The sequence below is a fragment of the Larimichthys crocea genome, chromosome VI, assembly GCF_000972845.2.
Source record: "Larimichthys crocea isolate SSNF chromosome VI, L_crocea_2.0, whole genome shotgun sequence".
Classification (NCBI taxonomy): domain Eukaryota; kingdom Metazoa; phylum Chordata; class Actinopteri; family Sciaenidae; genus Larimichthys; species Larimichthys crocea.
In genome coordinates, this window is record NC_040016.1 from 24,176,747 (window position 1) to 24,196,429 (window position 19,683).

A 19,683-nucleotide genomic window follows, 5' to 3' on the forward strand; every position below is an offset into this window, starting at 1 on the left:
AATATTAATCAGTACCGCCTTTTTTATAATCATCATTTTGTTGACTGCTTGGTGTGGATGTCTGAGCTTCTGCTGTACGCAGAAAAGATAAGTCTGTCATGTTTAGGCCTTGTATGAAAACTTGTGTGTGTGTGTGTGTGTGTGTGTGAGTGAGAGAGAGAGAAAGAGAGAGAGAGAGAGAGAGAGAGAGAGAGAGAGAGAGAGCATGTCCTGCTGAGACCCAGCTGTGTCTGCAATTAGCAGGAGGCATGGAATGATGATTGCTGGTGCGGCAACTAATGCCAAGTGACAGGCTTCCTTGTGAAGGAGAAGGTAGGCCGCTGAGTGCCATAAAGCAACACTACTTGTTCTTTCAAACACACATGCTTACACTGGTATATACACGTAGTCCACATATGCACACACACACAGACAAGGAAACAAATACGGATAAGGTTGGTGCGGGTGGGGGGGCTTTAAATCTGACTGCAAGACATTATGCACTTTGGACAAAGGGCTTGTCTAATCCTACCTGCTCTGCTTTTCAGAGCCCACTGCTGGCCTATTCTAGTCCTACTCACCAGCTCAGCAGAGAGGACCCATTGATGACGACACTCAATTACCATAGTAACTAACACAGTGTGTCGGGGGTTCCTCCCCCAACACCAATCTCAGCACCAACGCTGCCAGGCCCCCATCCTTCAAGCTCTATGCTCACCTTGTCACCCAACAGCAGGACTAAGCTTGACCCTTGGTTAACAAATAGAGGAGGTTAATGGGACTCAGCATCCTGCACTGGATGACGTCGTCCCCGAGGCCACTTCCACACTAATGTGGATAAATGCATCTTTCCTCCCTGTCCATAAGTCCTAAGCTGCCCCCCGCCCCTTCTTATAAATGTCATCATTTATTCAACTTAGAATATAGAATTCATCTGCATATAGCATACAATTTGGCAGCACCCAAGCAGAGTTAGAAATGACCACTTAATGCCGAGTCAACTCATTGTTATACTTGTGCAGTGGTCTGACAGCAAAAACAGAAAAGATATCAAAAGAGTACAGACTGGGACTTTCCGGTAAACCCTTTACCAAATGACAGCTGAATTATACAACCACTGAATAACTTCTAATGGACATGAAATGAAGCTTCAGCCACATCTAAAGGCAAAGGATGTTCCAAATAATCACATTCAAAGACAGCGTGAACAGCTTGCTGTCAGACTGCTCTGGGCTGCATCCCACTGTGACTTTTACACCTCTGCACATCTGGCCAATCACTGTAAAAAGCAGGATTAAGTGTCTAATTTGCACCTTTGTTTAAACCATGTTTTGATTGTTCAGTCAATGTTCAATCATTGGTGTTTATGACATTAATTTAGGAGATTATGTAAAAAAACAAGTGTGAAGGGAACTTAGTTTGTCACATGAACATGTTTTTAAACGCATTTGGGGCTCAGCATCTTGTACTGGATATTGTCATCCTCAGACTCTCTTTCTGTCCCTCTCCTTTCATTCTCTTAGATGGGGAGGAATGAGCAGAGGGGCTCTGAAAGTAGGACTAAAGTAAAGTTTTGGGCTCAACGAGCTCACAGGTCTCACACTGTTTTGATTGTGCCGGTGGCACAAAAGGCAATCCGTGGCTGACCATTGACCACAGTCTGAGCACAGCTGGGGTGGCAACAAAACGGACTCAGTGGGCATTTCAGCTAGGCAGCTGGTTAAAAAGAAGTGCTGAGGAACAAGATGGCAGTCAACCTCAGGAGTAGGATCACAGGAGTAAGGTAAATGTTTATCTCAGGTCTGAGTTTCCTTTCAGGCCGGCAATCTGGGTCCCTTACAAAACACCCGTCTCCTTCTTCCTGCAAGTGTCATTTCAACGGACAAGAGAGACTAAATAAGGAGCAACTTTATAAAAACACGGAGGTTTGGAGAAGGAATGGGTGTATATTTGCGGTGGTGGGTGGAGGGAGTTGGGGGCCATGTTGTGAGGAACTAAACAGTTGGAATTATGGTCAGCGACCAGTCATTGAGTAAACATACAATGAGCGACAGAAAAGCTCTGTGGTGGACAATAAAAAAGAAAAAAAGCCGCCAGCTTCAGGCCCTGAGAAAAGTGAGCCATTCTACTTACAAAGAGCCGCTTAGGGGTGGATTGAGGGAAGGAAAAAGAGGGCTAAAACACTTGTGGGCTCAGGGAACTCTATAGGGGGAGTGAAAATGGAATAAGCCAGCAAGCACTTGAGGGTCCCGCCGAGCACCTGAATGAGATAGAGGGGCGGAGAGCCAGAGGGGGGTCTGGGGAAGGTGAATGGCCTTCTTTTTGGGTCCAATTTGTCTCTTTTCACCCTGCTCACTCTGCTCCGGCTCTGACAGATGTACAAAGAGGGAGCGGCGCTGGGCCACTCATCCACATACGCCCGTGAGCAGCTGTCACTTTTGTCAGACAAGTTAATCAAACAAATGCCACCGTACCTCCTTTTTTAACAAGGCGGAGGGAAAGAGGGATGGAAGGGGGCTGTAAAAGGGTGATAGAGACCCGAGAGATGACATGTGTGTCCTCAATCAATTCACCCTGCCGGCCCTCATCAATAAACCAGCGGGCCTGACAAAGGAGAAGTCTCTATTAAACTTGTATTTCCCTCCTCTCAGGATGATCATGGCTTTAGTGTCCTTAGCTGTTTCCTCCTGGCAACACAGCGCTGGGAATGCTCACAGAGGATTTAGACCCGAAAGAATCGAAGCAGGGAAACAAAATGCTCTCTCTCAGTAATTATTAGGGACTCTAAGCCGCTTACAGACTTCATTAAACGGAAGTGAAACCTTTTCAGAGCATGTTTTGAACAGTCACACACAGTCAATTTAACCTGTCCTGCTTGGCTGGCCTTTTCAACTATAACCATCATTTTCTCCCTTTTGGTCGAATAATCCATTTACAGTTGTTTTATCTCAAATTAAAGAGATTACTGGCCCACATGAAAAATAACAAGAAGGCTTCGCTGAAGTATTGCAGTCATGTTGTTGTAGATAGTCGTCATTCGAAAGCAACAAACTGAACTGCAGTTAGAATGTTAGTTGACCTATAGTTTTCTAATTGGGTATGACTGAGAAAATCATGTGTGCGTAGATATCAGGTTGGATATCTATGCACTACTATACTATATATCAATTATATGTTTATGAAAATCTTTCGATCAACACTGGTGATTGGATCATCATCTAAATATTTTAATATTTAATCTCTAAACTTTTCCTATTAATCTTTCTCTTATTTCATTTTTCCATGATGGTGCTTGTAAAAAAAATACAACAACTTGTCTTCTTTACTCCATCGACTGAGGGAGTTAAGTTTTCGTGTCGCCTGAGCTCAGCATTGATTAAATTGTTCACTTGGCATGGCTCTGGTGCCAGCAGTTCATGACCAGAGCCGGCAAAGTGGTGAAGCGTCCCCGGACAGCCAAGTGGTATGATGGAAACTTGATCAACTGCAGTCTGCCTGCATTCACTGTCACCACTACAACCCCTCCCACACTCATCTGTCCACAAACCCACCCATGGTGACCAAAGTACAACAGCAGGGATAACAATTTCAAGTTTCCCAATCAGCAGCCCAATCTGAACCCTGCCCTCACTCTGCTCCGTCACAGCCATCCAACAGGCAAGACGGGAGGAGCAGCAGCGATTAAAAAGCGCTTTAACTCTCGTCACACAGAAGTGCAATTTTGCCACGCTTGAGAATCTGATAACTACCCAAGGTCAACGGAAATACTTCAAATCAATCAATGAGCCGCACTCCTAATCCCCTCCGGGCAAAGGCAGATTAAGTGTATAATTGACCTGTGTAATCCCAGTATCTGCAACTCCACATGGGGGGGGGCACCATCTCTATCTTCCTCTTTCTTCCTGCTGTCCTTTCCCCGCTTCCCCCAAACCGGCTGGCATGTTGGGTTCGGGGGGAGTGTCATGAGGCAGGAAGCTGTGGTATATCAGAGCAGCACTGGATTTGGCTCAGCCTAAAGACATGGCTTTTTTTAATCAATGATCCCCAGGCTGCACCACACTAAGTCCCCCCTTCAGTATCATTTAAGCACATCTGTCTTAATCCGGGCCTCTCCAGCCACTCTTTCAAGGACTAAACCATGGGGAGGTGGGGGGGGGTCCAGCGGGACCAAATTAATTTCTCATATTCCAATAACACACACATCTCACGATACCTACCCATAACAAAATGCCAAACAAACAAAAAGAGTTTTATGACATACAGCATTAATAAATACCCTCCAATAAAGAAAACACAAGCCATACCACAGCATATAAACTGGGATTCCACAGCATTCCCAGGTTAACGTAAAAGGAGATCTTTCCAGACACCTTTGCTTCCCACCATATCTCACCCCTAAGGGTGAAGCCAGACACCTTAAAATATTTAAGCTCATTTCAAACACTTTTATGCAGTAAACCAAGCGGTAAGTCTTCACATTTAGGCTCAACTCCTTCTTCTTGTCTCTTCCTATCATCTGTCAATCTGGTGTTCAATCATAGTCTTAGTCAAGATCAAGGCACCAAGACACTTGAACTCCTTCACTTGGGGCAGTAACTCAAACCACTGTTTTCTGGCAGAGCACTATGGTGTCTGATGAAGGCAACAGAACCAACCACAAAACGGATCTAACACATCTCCAATCAGAAAGTTGTCATGCTGTCTACTTTGGCTGTATGCCAATTTTGTATCCTTGAAACTCAGAATGCACAATCCTTCATCATCTTCATAATAGAACCCTGTGCCCACTGAAAACTGCTTTGTTACTGCCAAGAATGCAGACAAAATTACTCATAGCATGAGGATGGAATGACTTCCTGTCACAGCCGTGGTACCACCTACTCTTCAGACTCCCATGATCTGTGGCAATATTATAGCAAAGATAAAGAGCTGGTTCACTGTTTCACAACTTGAATAGAATCCCCTTTGTTCCTGCTGAATCCTGAAGGTTTGATGTCTGGACTGTCTACAACCTTGGCATAAGACATGATAACTTGATAGCAAGAGCACATGCTCTGGTTCCTTTGTTTTATTTTTTTTGTTTTTTTAAAAGATGGGATTCACTACCCTTGTCTCTCAGTCCATAGGCAATGCCCCCATAAAGCGCTGTCTTTGGTGGGGGAGAATACCGTCTTAAGTGTGTATGCAAAATATTTTTTAATGTATTTGCTTAATATGGGTGTGACCCGAGGCAGCCACAGGCCAGAAAATAAAAGCGACTTCACAACATCCACCTCTCTGCAGGGGATTTCCACGTAAGTTTAATCATGATGCCACAGACACCTGACCTCAGAGCAATGTTCACAACAGTACAGAATATATTAAAACAATTCAATGATTGGATTACTGGTCAGGATTGTGATAAGTAAAATAGCATAAAGTAAATCCGATTTCAACACCAAAAAGCAACCAACACATTCTATGCTTATGAAGGAGCATAAATAACAAATGGAAAGGTTTCCCATCTCATATGATTAGTCAGAGAAGTAGGTCAAATTTCAATTAAAAATGTCTTGCTCTGACAATGCCCCTTAACCACAAATCTATGTCAGAACATGGGTATTATCACTTTTAATATGTCTCAGATTATGATTCCTTTCTTGAGACGCTGTTGTTTGCTTAAAATGATCAGGATTAAACCACATATGGGCCTGTCTGCTGTCACTCTATGTCTAATTGTGAGTGTTGACACATATTTAGAAATTATGAGAACATAGTAAAATAATCTGCTTACTCTGGCTGATATTAGAAGGCATCTTAAAATAAAGACAGATAGAGAGATACTTGGAAATTCATGTCATAACCCCAATTAAAATGACATAAAACCCTCTCTGGAAGAAATCACATCCAGACATGTTTAAGAAACCTAAATTACTTTGAGGCAAGTGTCTTCACTAAGAATTTGTTCAAATTCCTACCTTTAAGGCCACATTCTATTCTGTTCTAATCTATTCTGTTTGATTATGTTCTATTCTATTCAGCCGACTGTAACCAGACTTTACAGGGATGTGCGAAATAAAACATGCTTAAATGACTTGATGTGATTTGATGTGTTGTAATCTCTTTACAGTAAATTATCATGGTATTGGGATACTTGATGGAGTTCTTTCATTCTACTTTATGGCCCATTGGAGGATTCAAAGAGTTTAATCTTGTCAACTGGCTTGAAAAATGTGTCCTGACAGGTCACCAAAACATCATAAAATGTCTTTCTAGTCTTGAAAAAACAAATGGATTATATATAAATGGGTGAAAATGGTTTCCAAGCACTTTGTTGTGTGTGCAGCTGTTTATTTTTGCTCTTCTTCTCTTCTCTTTCTTTTTTGTTTTTCTTGTTTTTCATCATTTTAAAAAAGTAATTGCATTGCATCATTGTCATTTTTTGTACCTTGCTCAGATAGCAACATTGTGAACTTGATTTTAAAATCGCAAACCTTCAAAAAAGCATATCTTATTATGGCAGAATGGCTTTTTTAGGAAAGCAGAAGCAAAACCACAACACAAGAAATATTTCTATGTTACAAGCCCCTTGTTGTGAGCATGTGTGGGACACAGGTTGTAATCCTCACCAAGGGAAACGGACAAAACAGATAAATAAATAAAGTCAGCAGCCCACACGGGAGGGGAGGGGCCGTCTCACAAAGCAGAGATTAAGAGGAGTCAATCCTGACCTTATTCCTTAAGAAGACAAGGGGACAACACCCCCCAAACCCAACACACACACACACACACACACACACAGACACTACTTCTTCAGTGATATTGTGAACAAATTCAAAAACAATATGAAATACAGTGAAAGCTTAGCGTAAAAATCTAATCGGATGATTTTATTGGCAGGTATTGGACACAAATATGTATTTATATTTATATTTGATACATCTTTTAAAATACATTTAGTAATAATTCTCTATTTGTGTTTTTTGGTTTTACATTTAAAGTTCATTCATATTTTATTAAATTCCCAGTCAAGTTCATAGTTTCAGTGCAGTAATAAAGTTAATATAAATAAAGTTTAATCTTAAACTGTAAAATATCCTGCTTCCAATAAATTGTGCGCTGTATTGGTTTCAATATCAATGATACAGTGATTATAACACTGAAAGTTTCCTCCTTGTCACACTTCTTATGTACTTATGCTGAAGGGCTTGATTTATAGTTCAGTGTGGATTCTCAGATGGATGTCCTGTATGTGAACAGGCTGTGCCTCTGCCTTTAAGCCAAGAGTTAAGCACTAATGTTCCATCTCATGACTCGACATCCTTAAACGGATAAAAAGAACGAGAGAGGAGTAGATGAAAAAGGTGACAAGAAAAGCACAACAGAGCTGCAGAGAGCAGCCAGAGACACCTTCATCGGCCTTGGTGATGCCGTGGGGAGAACTGATACGGATTGACAACAAAGAGAAGCCATGGTGAGATAAATCCTGGCAGAAATGCTCTTGTGAAGGAAAAGAGGATACATGGCAAAGCAGCGGGTCAAGATGTAGTAACAAACAGCAAGCATCTAGCACTGGACACTTCTCTGTCACCCTCTGTCAGGACATACAGAGAGGAAGATGATAGGAGACGGATTACACCTCAAGGCCCAAACACAATGGCATGGAAAGATAGATGCAACTGTATAAAGGCCTACACTCTTCATTCTGCAAAGACTCAGTGTTGAACGGTGCACAGTCAGGATGCAGAGGTGACAGTTATATCAATTGCAGAGTTTAACACAACCTATTTTTTTCTTTGTCTATTTCAGCTTATCAACCATTTAGCCTTCATTTAAATAATTAAACTGCAGCTTACTGATTAACCTATTTATCATTTATTCAATTATCCTATTACTCATGTAAAGGATATTTTTGTCTTGTGGACCCACCACCTCCAGGAACAGGCATTGGGGTTGGGTGCAACGTCAGTGACATAGCAGACAAAGGCAAAGACGTGGGCATAGAGACCCCTGGCACTGTAGATCTGGCAAAGAAGGAGCCAGAGCTAGAGTAGTGCTGGTGCAGTCCCAATTAGACATCGCTGTGTTCCCCTTTATGCATTGCACTGGATCTGAACAGAAACTCCTGGATAGGAGTTGGGTTCTCGCCTTTTGGGAGTTGCCCAAGGTGAGAGGCATTGTGGGGATACTTACCAAACACCTGGCTGAACAGCACCATATTGGAGTTCTCCTTGGGTAATTCAATTTATCCAGCTGGGTCCTGGAAAGGGTATCACCTAAGGACTACGTAGTTCTCCTGGGGGACTGGTAATGATCCGTATGATCTGAGTGGTTCTTCTTTATTGGACTTCTGTGCTTTTCATGGACGGGCCATAACAAACACCTTAGGCAAGCATAGGGTGATTTATAAATGTACTTGGGACAAGAACACCTTACGCCTTTGTGGTTGTATCATCAAATCTGATATGTTGTTTCCAGGACTCATGGAGGTCAGGGACAGTGCCTGTAGAATAGAATACTGGAGGGGCGGTTTCCATTTTGAAAAATAGGGACTGGAGGTTTTTTATTGGAGTTTCGCACTGCTTGCTGGTCCTTGGAAAAGCTCATTCCAGGGTGCTGGAAAGGAAGCTCTGACTGACTGTTGAAGCTCAGAACAAGGATCAATGCAGATTGTGTCCTGGCCATAGAACAGTGGACCAGCCCCTAGCATTGCTGTTGGGCCAAGGGAGCATCCCATAGGGAGTTTGCCCATGGAAGTCCTGTGGGGGCACATTTGGTACTGAGGGCTTTGCTGAGCCATCCAGTCCTTATACAACAGGACTGAGAGCTGTGTCATATTTTCAGCACATAGTCAAAAACTGTTTTAAACATGTCTGGGTAATGTAATTAATGCTTATAAGATACAATTAGAATAGAAGTACATTAAGACACACTAAATGAAAACATATCACCACAATGGAGAATTGTTTTGGATTAGCTAAAAGGAGGAGACTGCTTTCTGTCTGAGCCCTTGATAAAGGAAACAAAATGAGGTATGGGCATAGATGACTTTTTTTCAGCTCTGTAAAGTTTAGAAAGGACTTGGTTTTGGCTAAGATTCTTTGCTGAAGAAAACATGTTCCTGTTCACTTGCAGATCAAAGATTACTCCCAGTATTCTGCTAGATAACTGTGTAGACAGTATTTCTACAGTACAGTATGGTGTCCACCAAGAAATTACTTAGCTCATGGTGTTTGGCCAGCCAGACACTGATATGTCCACTTGATCGATCAACTTGATTAATTTAAGTATTAGATGATGGCCTACACTTCACATTATCTTACACTGTTTCTAATTGTTTTTTAGCAATTTTAGCACATTTGCTTCTTGGATTGACACATTATAACATATATAACACATAACACATATAACTTCTTTCTGTATGATGTGTCCAATGTGTGCTATGGGTGGTTTGTTGCACTTTTACAACCTAACAAAGGGACTGAGCTATCCCAGCTCATCAGCTCTGTCTTTTAGTAAGTAATTTACTAGTCACTAACATCAGAGTTGTAATACTTCTTTTACAGTCTCCATTGGTTTGGCTCATTTCTTGAAACTGAGATGACATTCTCATAACTATAAAGCAATTTGGCCAAACAGACTTGCAGTTCTGCACAACACTTCAGATAACCAGCAAAATGTAATTTGTCTCCCAAAACTACTCATCCATGCTTCAAAATGAAATCCCTTTCCCATGTAAATAGTCAGTACCATAAAAATGGCATGGATCCTTCTCAATTGCTTTGGCACATTTTGATTCATTCAGTACTTCTGTCAAAATAACTTGGATGGTACTGCACAACTACATGGATCACCTGGCAATGTTTGTACAGCTCCCAAAACAGTTTACCCTTCAGTCAAAACTACATTCCCTTCTCATATAACTAGTCAGTGCCTCCAAAATGCATTGTCCCTTTGGTATTGTGTAAGTACTGCAAGTCAAAATGCTTAGACGCTTTGTCATGGCATATTTCTAACTATAGGCATAACATTTTCACACCACACACACACACTGCACTCATTCTGCCGAGGAATTTTCATTTTTATTCTCAACTAACGTAAATTGTACACATTACAGTAGGTAGGGAACCGTAAAAAAGGAAAATATACTGTGTACACAAAATACAAAAACCCACAAAAAAGAAAAAAATCAACAAATCAGCACTGTAAATACAAAGAGTCACAAATGAAGACATTTTGTTTAGTCACGGTCACTCCCCTCTCTCTCCTGGTCACCATCCTCATCTTCCTGGCCATCCATTCTCTGTGCTCTGTTCGGCCACAGATTCTCATCCACATCGCATCTGATGTTGTCTCTTGAGATACAGCGCGGGAAGAAGCGTCGTGCATGCCTGAGCCATCCTCTACACTGATCCCCTGTTATGTCCTCACAGGCAGCGTCCATTGCAGTCATGAGAGCCCTCTGGTTTTCCGCATGGTGTTCATACACTCTCCATCTCCAAGCAGAGAAAAACTCCTCGATAGGATTGAGGAATGGAGAGTATGGTGGCAAGAACACATTGTGCATTCTTGGATGCATGTTGAACCATCCCCGGATGCGTGGACCCCGGTGGAAACTAACGTTGTCCCATATAATTACAAACTGGGGTAGGTGGGGCCCTTCGAGACCCCTCTCATTTTCTGGGACCAGATCAAGATACAGTTGATCCAGGAAACGGAGGAGTTTATCTGTGTTGTATGGGCCCAAACTTGCATTGTGGGTGGCCACACCATTTTCTGAGATGGCCGCGCACATGGTTATACACGCCTCCTTCGTTAGTCAAAAACTTATTTCACCTAACCTGATTATCCTAAATTTACTATAACATCTTCCAAAATATGTACTGTATTCTATTCCAGTTTCCTAACACTATTTTGACAATTGAGCAGACTATTCTGCATATGATGACTTATACGATGAAAATGTGCTGACATGTTTTGAGGACAATAACCATGACACTGAAAACCAACCAATTGGGATAGATCAGCAAGATACATTCATTTGAAAAATGTACTAAATGTTGGCTGATTGTGTTAACTGTAGGATACTTGTACATAGCTATTTGCAAGGATGTACTAAAGGCTTGACACATGTACAAAGCATTTGGAAATGTGATGAAAGCAATGATAAATGCCATTCTGTTGTGAGAAACTGCAAGATAGTTTGGGGATTTGTCCATGTTGTTATGAGAATGTCATCTCAGTTTCAAGAAATGAGCCAAACCAATGGAGAAAAACTGTAAAAAGGACCAGTTTGTAAATCCTGTCTGGAGAAAATGTGTACAGAATCTGTGGTGGGTGGCTGCGTGTAAACATGGACCTAAGCCATCTTACAAAGTGATCTTTTGTGCTCACTTTTCAATTGATTAACTCTTGTTTGCTGACTCAGAAAGAGAGAGCACTGCTTAGGATAATCCCTCCTCAAGATCAGCACACACTGCAAGCAAACACCATGATACAAAGTAGTAAAATGAAGAGCAGAGAAGATGGCAGCAGGAGGAATATGCAACTCATCCCGCTGCAGGGATTGTTTTAGTACATTTTGGGGAGAAATCCTTCAGTTTGATCCAAGAGAAGGCTCAGCAGCAAAGCTTAGAGATTTACTGATTGTTTTGGTGTTACTTGACCTCATCCCACGTAATAGAGGCAGTGTCATGGGACTGTTTTGCAAGTTGATTACAGCTCAAGTTGATTACTGTTTGTCAGCCATGGAGAAGGACACTGATGCAGCATACAGTACAGTCAGCTTCACAGAGTGACTCGCAGACCCAGAATGACATGAATCTGCATGAGAGGAGTTCTGTAGTTAAAGCAGCATTCAGATTTTTTGGACTTGCCGGACTCACCTGCTCATAAGAGAACTAGTTTTATTATTGATTTATTTTTTGCATCAGAATATATGTAATAAATATAATCTAAATAATCTAAAAATCTCTTCTGTTTTAGCCAAAGAATTAATTTAATAGATATTTTTGGGAATACTGAATTATTAATGTGGAATAAATGTGTAAAATAGATGGAAATATAGGGCTTAAAATCAAGGTCCAAAAAGTTCAATGTTGCACATCTTTTGATTTATTTCTATTCCATTTGAAAATAATTTGAATAGAAAAATAAATCAGTCATGTTACATCAGATTAGATTTGAGAACAACAAATGAAAAACGTAAAATACATTTTTTATTTTTTTATTTTAATTTTATATTATTGTAAATAGTAATTAATAATAAATGGCAAAAGAACTCTGGACACACTCCATTCAGATTAAAGCTTGCATGTATGTGCAGATGTCTGTTAGTTTCTGTAGTTACTGTTAGTTTGACTTTGGTTGACTGTACTGACTGAGTGACTTGGATGTTTTCTTGCTGTTACAAAGCCCCTTTGATGGAGGAGGTGGAGGTGATGTGGCTTACTTACGTCAAATAATCTCTCTATGTACACTTCCTCGTTGACCTTCTCCCGCAGCATGTCCTGGGAATGACGAACAAACGTCACATAACCATCAGCAACGTCCATCCCGGGCTTCTGCAAAAGTCAGGGGAAAAAAAGAGGAAATGGCGAGTATAGAATATTATTTAATCGAATTTTAATTTCAAATATACAGTATTTCTAAATATAGACAAAAACATAAATATCCCTTTGAAACTAAAAACTACAAGAAGAATTACTTCAAAACAGAGTCAGAATATTTTTATCTGGTGGATTGGGTTGAATATTTAACTCACTGAAATTAGCATACAGCTTTAATAAGAGCTAGAACGAGCTGTTACAGAATACACACTACACAATAGAGTCAGAAAAGAAAGCCATTAAACTGTGGATGTTAGGTGGCTCGTGTCAAGTTTTTGACTAGTAACTAATTCATTGTTTTGTTTTCTTGCCTGCATTTTCTCCATCAAATGTTCGAATAGCAGCTGTCACAGCTGTGGTTGTTTAGATGCTTTTAGTTTGTCGCCCCAATAAAACTTTATGAATATAGTGGCCGGTAGGGGATAAAATTGTCATTTCACTACATTGACAGAACAATTTTTAAAGTGAAATTAGTCCTGCTCAGCAAATCTCTGGATACGGTCAGCAAACTCATTATTCTGGCCTAAATGTTCTGGTTTAAAATGTTCTGCTTTGTCTGTTGGGCCAGACTAAAAAACTGCATTCACAACAACTGAATAGATTGCCATGAAATCTGATAGACATTCATGGTGACCAGAGGATGAATCCGTCTGACTTGTCATCCAACTAGAAGACCATGTCCGGTAAAAATATCTTTATATCTACTTGATAGACACAAGAGTTTGTACAATTATTCATGGTGTATGATAATGACACCATGAGGATGACATTTATGGTTTTGAGTGAAATGTTTTGACAACTGTTGTATAACTATGACGGTAAACAATATAATAATATATATCATCTGCCATGGTAAATGGAGTGACAAAGCACTTTTTTGCCTCTCATTGGGGTTCAATGTCTATTTAAAGACTAACAACAGATGTTGACAATGTTAATAATATGCAAAGAATCATTTCAAACACATTTGCATGTGGGCATGTTAGGGCTGTTGTTAGAGGAGAAGCTCTACAGCATCAGAGAGCTGTCAGAATGGCTATAGACTCTTGTAGCTACATTAGGTGACAAACATATTAACATAATTGAAGTGGAGTATTCAAACTGAAATGTTTTTCTAAATGTTCCAGTTATTATTTGTAGAACAGGAGTGTCTGTCCTCTCAGGGCAGTTTTCTTCAGTCAGCTCTTGCTTTTGTCGGAGAGTTGAGCCTGGCTGGGAATCAGCCCTCACATTCTGGACATGTGCAAAGAGAACAGAGGCACTGAAGACACTCCGTTGGGTTTGATGGGGAGAGCAGATTGTTAGGAGGCCTGCCATTCTGACATCTAAAATATTCACTGAGGACAATGAATTTGTAAATGGCAGCACAGCTCTCTTCTGTCTTACATCAACATATCTGACCATTTTTCAGAGGAGATAACACACTCTTTAAACCTTTTGCTCTTAGTGTCTCTCTTTTCTCTGGATTCCAAAAGTCATGCAAAGAATTCATTCTTAGCTGTTACTAAACTTAGTTAACACATCTGCAGTGATGCTTACAATGTGTAAATGAGTGTCTTTTTACCAGTGAAACTAATTTTGTACATTAAGGACACAATTAGCGTGCTGGGCTGGAAACTGCGACCCCTGCCAGCGTACACAGTGCCTCGTCACATTCACTGACAAGGCATTAATTTGAAATTTGGCATGCTGCTACGGCCGAAGTGTTGGCAGCTAATACAGATCTGATGCAGACACACACACAAACACACACACACACACACACACATCACCACTGCCACCCTGACAGCAGAATGGGCATGTGTTGTACAACATGGACTCACAATGTGTACTGCACAGAGCGTGAGGCACGAGGCATGGCTGCCTGGCTGCTTGGCCAATGCATATGAATGGACATTTGGGGGAGAAGAGACGCGGGGAGGTTTGATGTGGAAATACGACGACTAATACCATCTGGATTATGATTCTACATGTGAAATCATGGTCAAATATTTGTGTATCCACAAGAAACACACACAAACACACATGCATCACTCGGGGAGAAAATGGCTTCATCCTTAAACCCGAAAACCACCATAAGACTTTCATTTGTGAAACCTGCACTTCAAGGAGAAAAACACCAATAATAGACCCATATATACTGTACATGCAGTTTATGGTTTTATACTGTATATCATGAGAATCAGAAGAATACTGATCGAATAATTAAGATGTTTAATGACTAGGGCAACGTTTAGCTCAGTTGGTAGAGCAGCCGCCTCATGTACAAAGCCCAGGGTTCAAATCTGACCTGTGGCTCTTTCCTGCATGTCATTCCCCATCTCTCTCTCTCTCTCTCTCCACATTCCTGTTACTCTTCAGCTGTCTCTTTGAAAAATAAACCTTGAAAAAGCCAAAAAAAATTATCCTTGAAAAAGAAAAAAAGATGCTTAATGACTCAGTGGATTTAAATGATAGTATTTGCATAATAAGACAAAATTGAGCCATTAAGGTCACTAATTTAAGATGTATTTATTATATTATTGCAATTGTCCTCCAGATAATCTTGACATAAATTGTTATCTGCTAATATTTTTATACATATATCTTGCTTTTATCATCATCTCAATTACCAGTGTTCTGTTTTGTTTTTTAAACCAACTAATGAGGACACAGCCATTTATACCTGCTGTTAAAGGTATCATAAAAAGTAACGTGAAGAATGTGTTATATAGATTTTGTTTTAATTATTGTGTAATGTCTGTCTGTAAAGTTTAGTTTCTAGCTTTAAGATGTCACTCATTACATATCTTGGTCACAATTCTTCAATAATTAAAACTTTGATGGATGCTCATTAAACTGTCGCTGATCTGGTCACAATGCAAACCAGACCACCTCCAGATGTAGGGTGAGAATCTCTATCACAATTTGATTCATAATAACTTTTAATAACTCAGTTTAATAATTATAAAATGACACCAGCCTTTTATCCCAGTACACTGTGTGTGAAATTACTTGTGTTTATTTAATTTCTTTTCCTATAATATCCACACTATGTTTTTTGTTTTTCACTTACTATTTTAATACTTTAACCACCAAGACATCATCTTTCTCAAACCTTTATTGGATGTTTTAGTAGCCTAAACTTAATTACACACAGGACATTGCCTCCAGATCAATTCATCAGTTCTAGATAAATGCCTTTTGTAAATGGCTGCATTTAAAACGTATAGACAGAAAAATAAATAAGTCTCACTTACAGGTACATCCACGTACTTTGAGGCAGCTTTCACCTTGACATAAAGGAGAGAGAAGTGGGTGAAAAAACAGCAAGGTCTCCAGCTGTGGCACCACTTTTCAGAGCACAGGCTGCTGTGGGGAGACTGTACAGCCTGTAGATTAGTGCCTGCTGAACTAGCAACAGTGATTCATGGGGCGATTTCAACTGCAAAAGTGCACTCACAAATTCAATAACCTGGCTTTTGTAATACTCTGGGATGCCAGCTGAGGTGTTAAGATATTTAGTTCTCAGGAAGAATTCAAAAAAGGTCAAACTGTATGAAAATTAGCACGAAAGATTACATGGATAACATGATTTTCAAATACAGCGTGATCAAGTCATCATTAAATAACTTTTCTTTTGTGAAGATAGTGATTCTTCAAACAAGATCCAGCTTCTAAATTCAGTTATGTTAAGTATCCCAAGAAATGTCAGTAAGAAGAATATAAAAGTGAATTCAACATGTTGGAATACAAGGTGCTTAGGAATAAAAGGAAGTTGGTGTTGGAAGTATGTACATGTGCTACTTACTGTGAAAGATAGAAAGGAAGAGAAGAGTGTTCCCTCATCATATCTGGAGAGCTTGGCTAGTACATTCTCCAAAATGACCACAAACTGAGGGAGACGAGGAGAAGATCATTAGTTATTTTGTCTCAGTTTGATCATGCTCAGTCTGCTCCAGTCTCTCTGTGGTCATCGTTGTAGTTGTTTTCAGTCTCTTTGTGGTCATGCTATTTTGTACCTTAGCTACCAGCAGAGTTATCATCTCCTTCACCGTTTCTTCAATTAGATTGTCAATTTGGGAGTGGTATTGTCTCTACAGAGGAAGAAACAAAAAACACTTAGTAACACTACCATGAAATGCATTAAAGATAAATACAGGACACTTTTATAACATACTCATCTTATACTTTAGACTTATATTTTATACTTTATTTGTACTAAATGAATGCATTGCTATAGGTCAGTTATACAATATCTTCTGTAAGATCACCAATGTGACAACTTTGACTATAAGAGTTATCACAATCACAAGTTACTAATAATGGTGTTTAGACTGACACATACTGCTGTTCTTACATTTTAATTATTAATTCATTATCAGTCAAATTCCTGAATTAAATGTAAAGAGTGATGTAAGGACGTGAGGATTAGAGAGGTAGAGGAAGAGATGTGAAGGTACACAAAGTACACACAAACAAACACACAAGCACACCAATCAAAATTATTATATGACATTTCAGATTCTAAATGGAGATGCAGACTTAAGAATGCATTCTTCTTTTACACTGAAAATATTGTTTGTGTGATTTTTTTAAAATAACTCATTTTCAGGTGATTGTTCGAGAAGCCTTTTTTTATTTTGATCTACTTCTCACTGAATCACGTTATTCGTTTAGGAAATATGTTTTTGTGTTCATTTGTTTGCTTTTTTTTAGTTGCATTTAAAGTAATGGAGTGCTTTATAACCATTTTCAGGACCCCCAAGGTTCTTCTCTAAAGAAAGGAGAGCTCAGTGAAGGACTTTGGAACAATTAGTCCTGCTAAAGAACTGCTGTCATGGAAACTCTGAGGCAGTATCACTGCGAGGAATCCTTTTGTTTAGCCTTGTAGCACCAACAGAACAGCGAAGGACTTAGAAATAATTAATTCATTGTCAGTAATTGGTATCAGTCTCGAGCTTTTGCAAAATATGAAACCTCTCACTTCTATCCCATGTATATTCAATACTATCTACACATATGTTAATGAAATCCAAACAATTCAAGTGAGGGAAGACAGACGGGGAAAACTGATGACTAATTATACATTTGGGAATCAGAGGGTGAGATTTCAATTGAATTCATAGCCACACTTACCCAGTCTCTAACAAACTTTCACAAGACAGAGGGGAGAAAAAAAAGCAGCAGAAAAGGAAAAAAAATGGAGGTGACATGGCACATGTAAAATGCTGTCAGTGCTGCAAAACAAGTAAAGGAAAAAGAAAGAAAGAAAGAAGGCTGTATTCAAGCAAGAGAGGAAAAATCATTTAAAAACACTTATGGCCATTCACAACAGAAACAAAAATCATGTATTTTCATTCACCTCTGCAGTGACCTTTATATACAATAGGTACAAGGTTTAAACAGTCTGAGGACTCACTGGCAGGTTCAAACTTTAAAGGAAGAATTGCCCCAAGAAAAAGAGTTTTCAGGCCCTATTCAGTGTTTCCTACCTCCTGCCCCAGGTCCATGGCACACAGCTTGGCAGACTGGGCCTTGGCATCCACCATGACGTTGAACATGGTGCAGATGGACTGTGGCACACGGAAGTCTGTGGCACGACTGCTCTTCTGAAGTTTGGCCTCGAATGCTGCCCGTGTCCTTTAGCGGAGAGGAATGTACAGAGATGAAGACAGGGCATCAGACTGTTTTCTGCACTCTGCTAGGAACCACATGAACATCTAGTTCTTGTTTGTTTAATTAAATTAGTCAAATTTAAATATATTAAATGTATTTTTTTCATTGCAGAATGTAAAGCCCACCCAGACTACTAAAATGCCAACCATTAAATAAAAAAGTAATGATGAGGATGATGAAAAACTGACCTTAGTGTCATCAGTGGTGGTACATGGTAGAATAACTATGTGTATTTACTCAAGCACAACACTGCAGTGTAGAATTGTGAGGACTATATTTATATTACTATATTTTATGAAACATTATAATTGATCTACACAGTTGTCAGTCAAAAAACACATAGCATAACCTCACATCTGGCAAAGAGTCGAATCTTGCTCAACCTTTGCTGCAACACGCTGCATTAGTTGATCAAACACACTCCTGGGGGATTATTTACAATGAATGCTGTATTTCTACAGTTTACCCTGTGATTGTTGGAATAAAAAATGAAGTGAAAAACTTTCCACAGTTGTAACATTCTGTGTCACAGCATGATAAAACACTGTTAGTGTCATGTCAAATTCAAACATTCATATTTCAACACACAGTCACTATATTATTTTAAAGATACACTCTCAGTATGTTGCAGTACTTCTTATGTTTTCAAATCCAGTTTGCAACAATACACAGGTACTACGACAAACATATACAAATGATTAATGATTACCGTTTTACACAGGATTCGATCATGTCACTGGACATCAGCTTCAGTCGGGTCTCCAGGTGTTTGCCAAATTCCTCCTCTGGCCAGTGGAGATCTCTGATGAAAGTCTGCAAAGCATCCAGCTTCCAGAAGAGATCCTCTGAAGTCCCAGAGCCGTTACTGCAGGGCCAGATGTCAGAATTTAGCATTTTAAAAACAAGAAAAAGAGAAAACAATGCTTTTTTTTTTTTATTCTCTCCTCAGATGGACCTTTGCACAGCAGGTTCCATGTTCTCTATGGAGACTACATGCACACAGTGCTGAGCTGAAGCAGGATTACAAACTGCAGTGTAAGTAAACGTGAAAATGTATGTTCCTGTAATGTATGTCATTCACATACCAGGCAATATTAGTGGGTTAGACTGTGAACATGTGGGCGCAGGATACTCATCTTTGTACAGTATGTGTGATGGTTAGTGAAAACAACACTACAGACCGGACAAAGCATTGTGTGTGTGGGTGTGCATGTCAGTGTGTGACAGATTGCATTCATTTTGGTATGTGTATTTTTTTCACGGTTAACGAAAACAGGAACAAGAGGAAAGAATGTTTTTTTCAGGATGTTTTCAAATCAAAAGCATGGTGGTGTCACATAAAAATACAAGTCATTCATTTGCAGGACATTTCTACATTTTGTGTAATTAAAGATATTTTGCAGCGGGAGAACATGTGTGTGTGGGAACCCCGTAGTTTGTTAATGTCATCTGGGAAAAA

At 39.8% G+C, this 19,683-nt stretch overlaps 1 protein-coding gene across 4 annotated transcripts in view; it reads right to left on the minus strand.

The window, feature by feature from the left end:
* Positions 1 to 19,683, minus strand: part of LOC104933231 (calcium-dependent secretion activator 1) — a 52,957-nt gene that overhangs the window by 13,543 nt on the left and 19,731 nt on the right. For all 4 annotated transcript variants that reach the window (XM_027279336.1, XM_027279335.1, XM_027279334.1 and 1 more), the window contains 6 exons: positions 18,934 to 19,089; positions 18,041 to 18,188; positions 16,568 to 16,642; positions 16,357 to 16,440; positions 15,806 to 15,838; positions 12,414 to 12,521 (listed from right to left, as the gene is read on the minus strand). In XM_027279336.1, the coding sequence (XP_027135137.1) occupies positions 12,414 to 12,521; positions 15,806 to 15,838; positions 16,357 to 16,440; positions 16,568 to 16,642; positions 18,041 to 18,188; positions 18,934 to 19,089 (604 nt within the window). The remainder of the gene's footprint in view (positions 1 to 12,413; positions 12,522 to 15,805; positions 15,839 to 16,356; positions 16,441 to 16,567; positions 16,643 to 18,040; positions 18,189 to 18,933; positions 19,090 to 19,683) is intronic.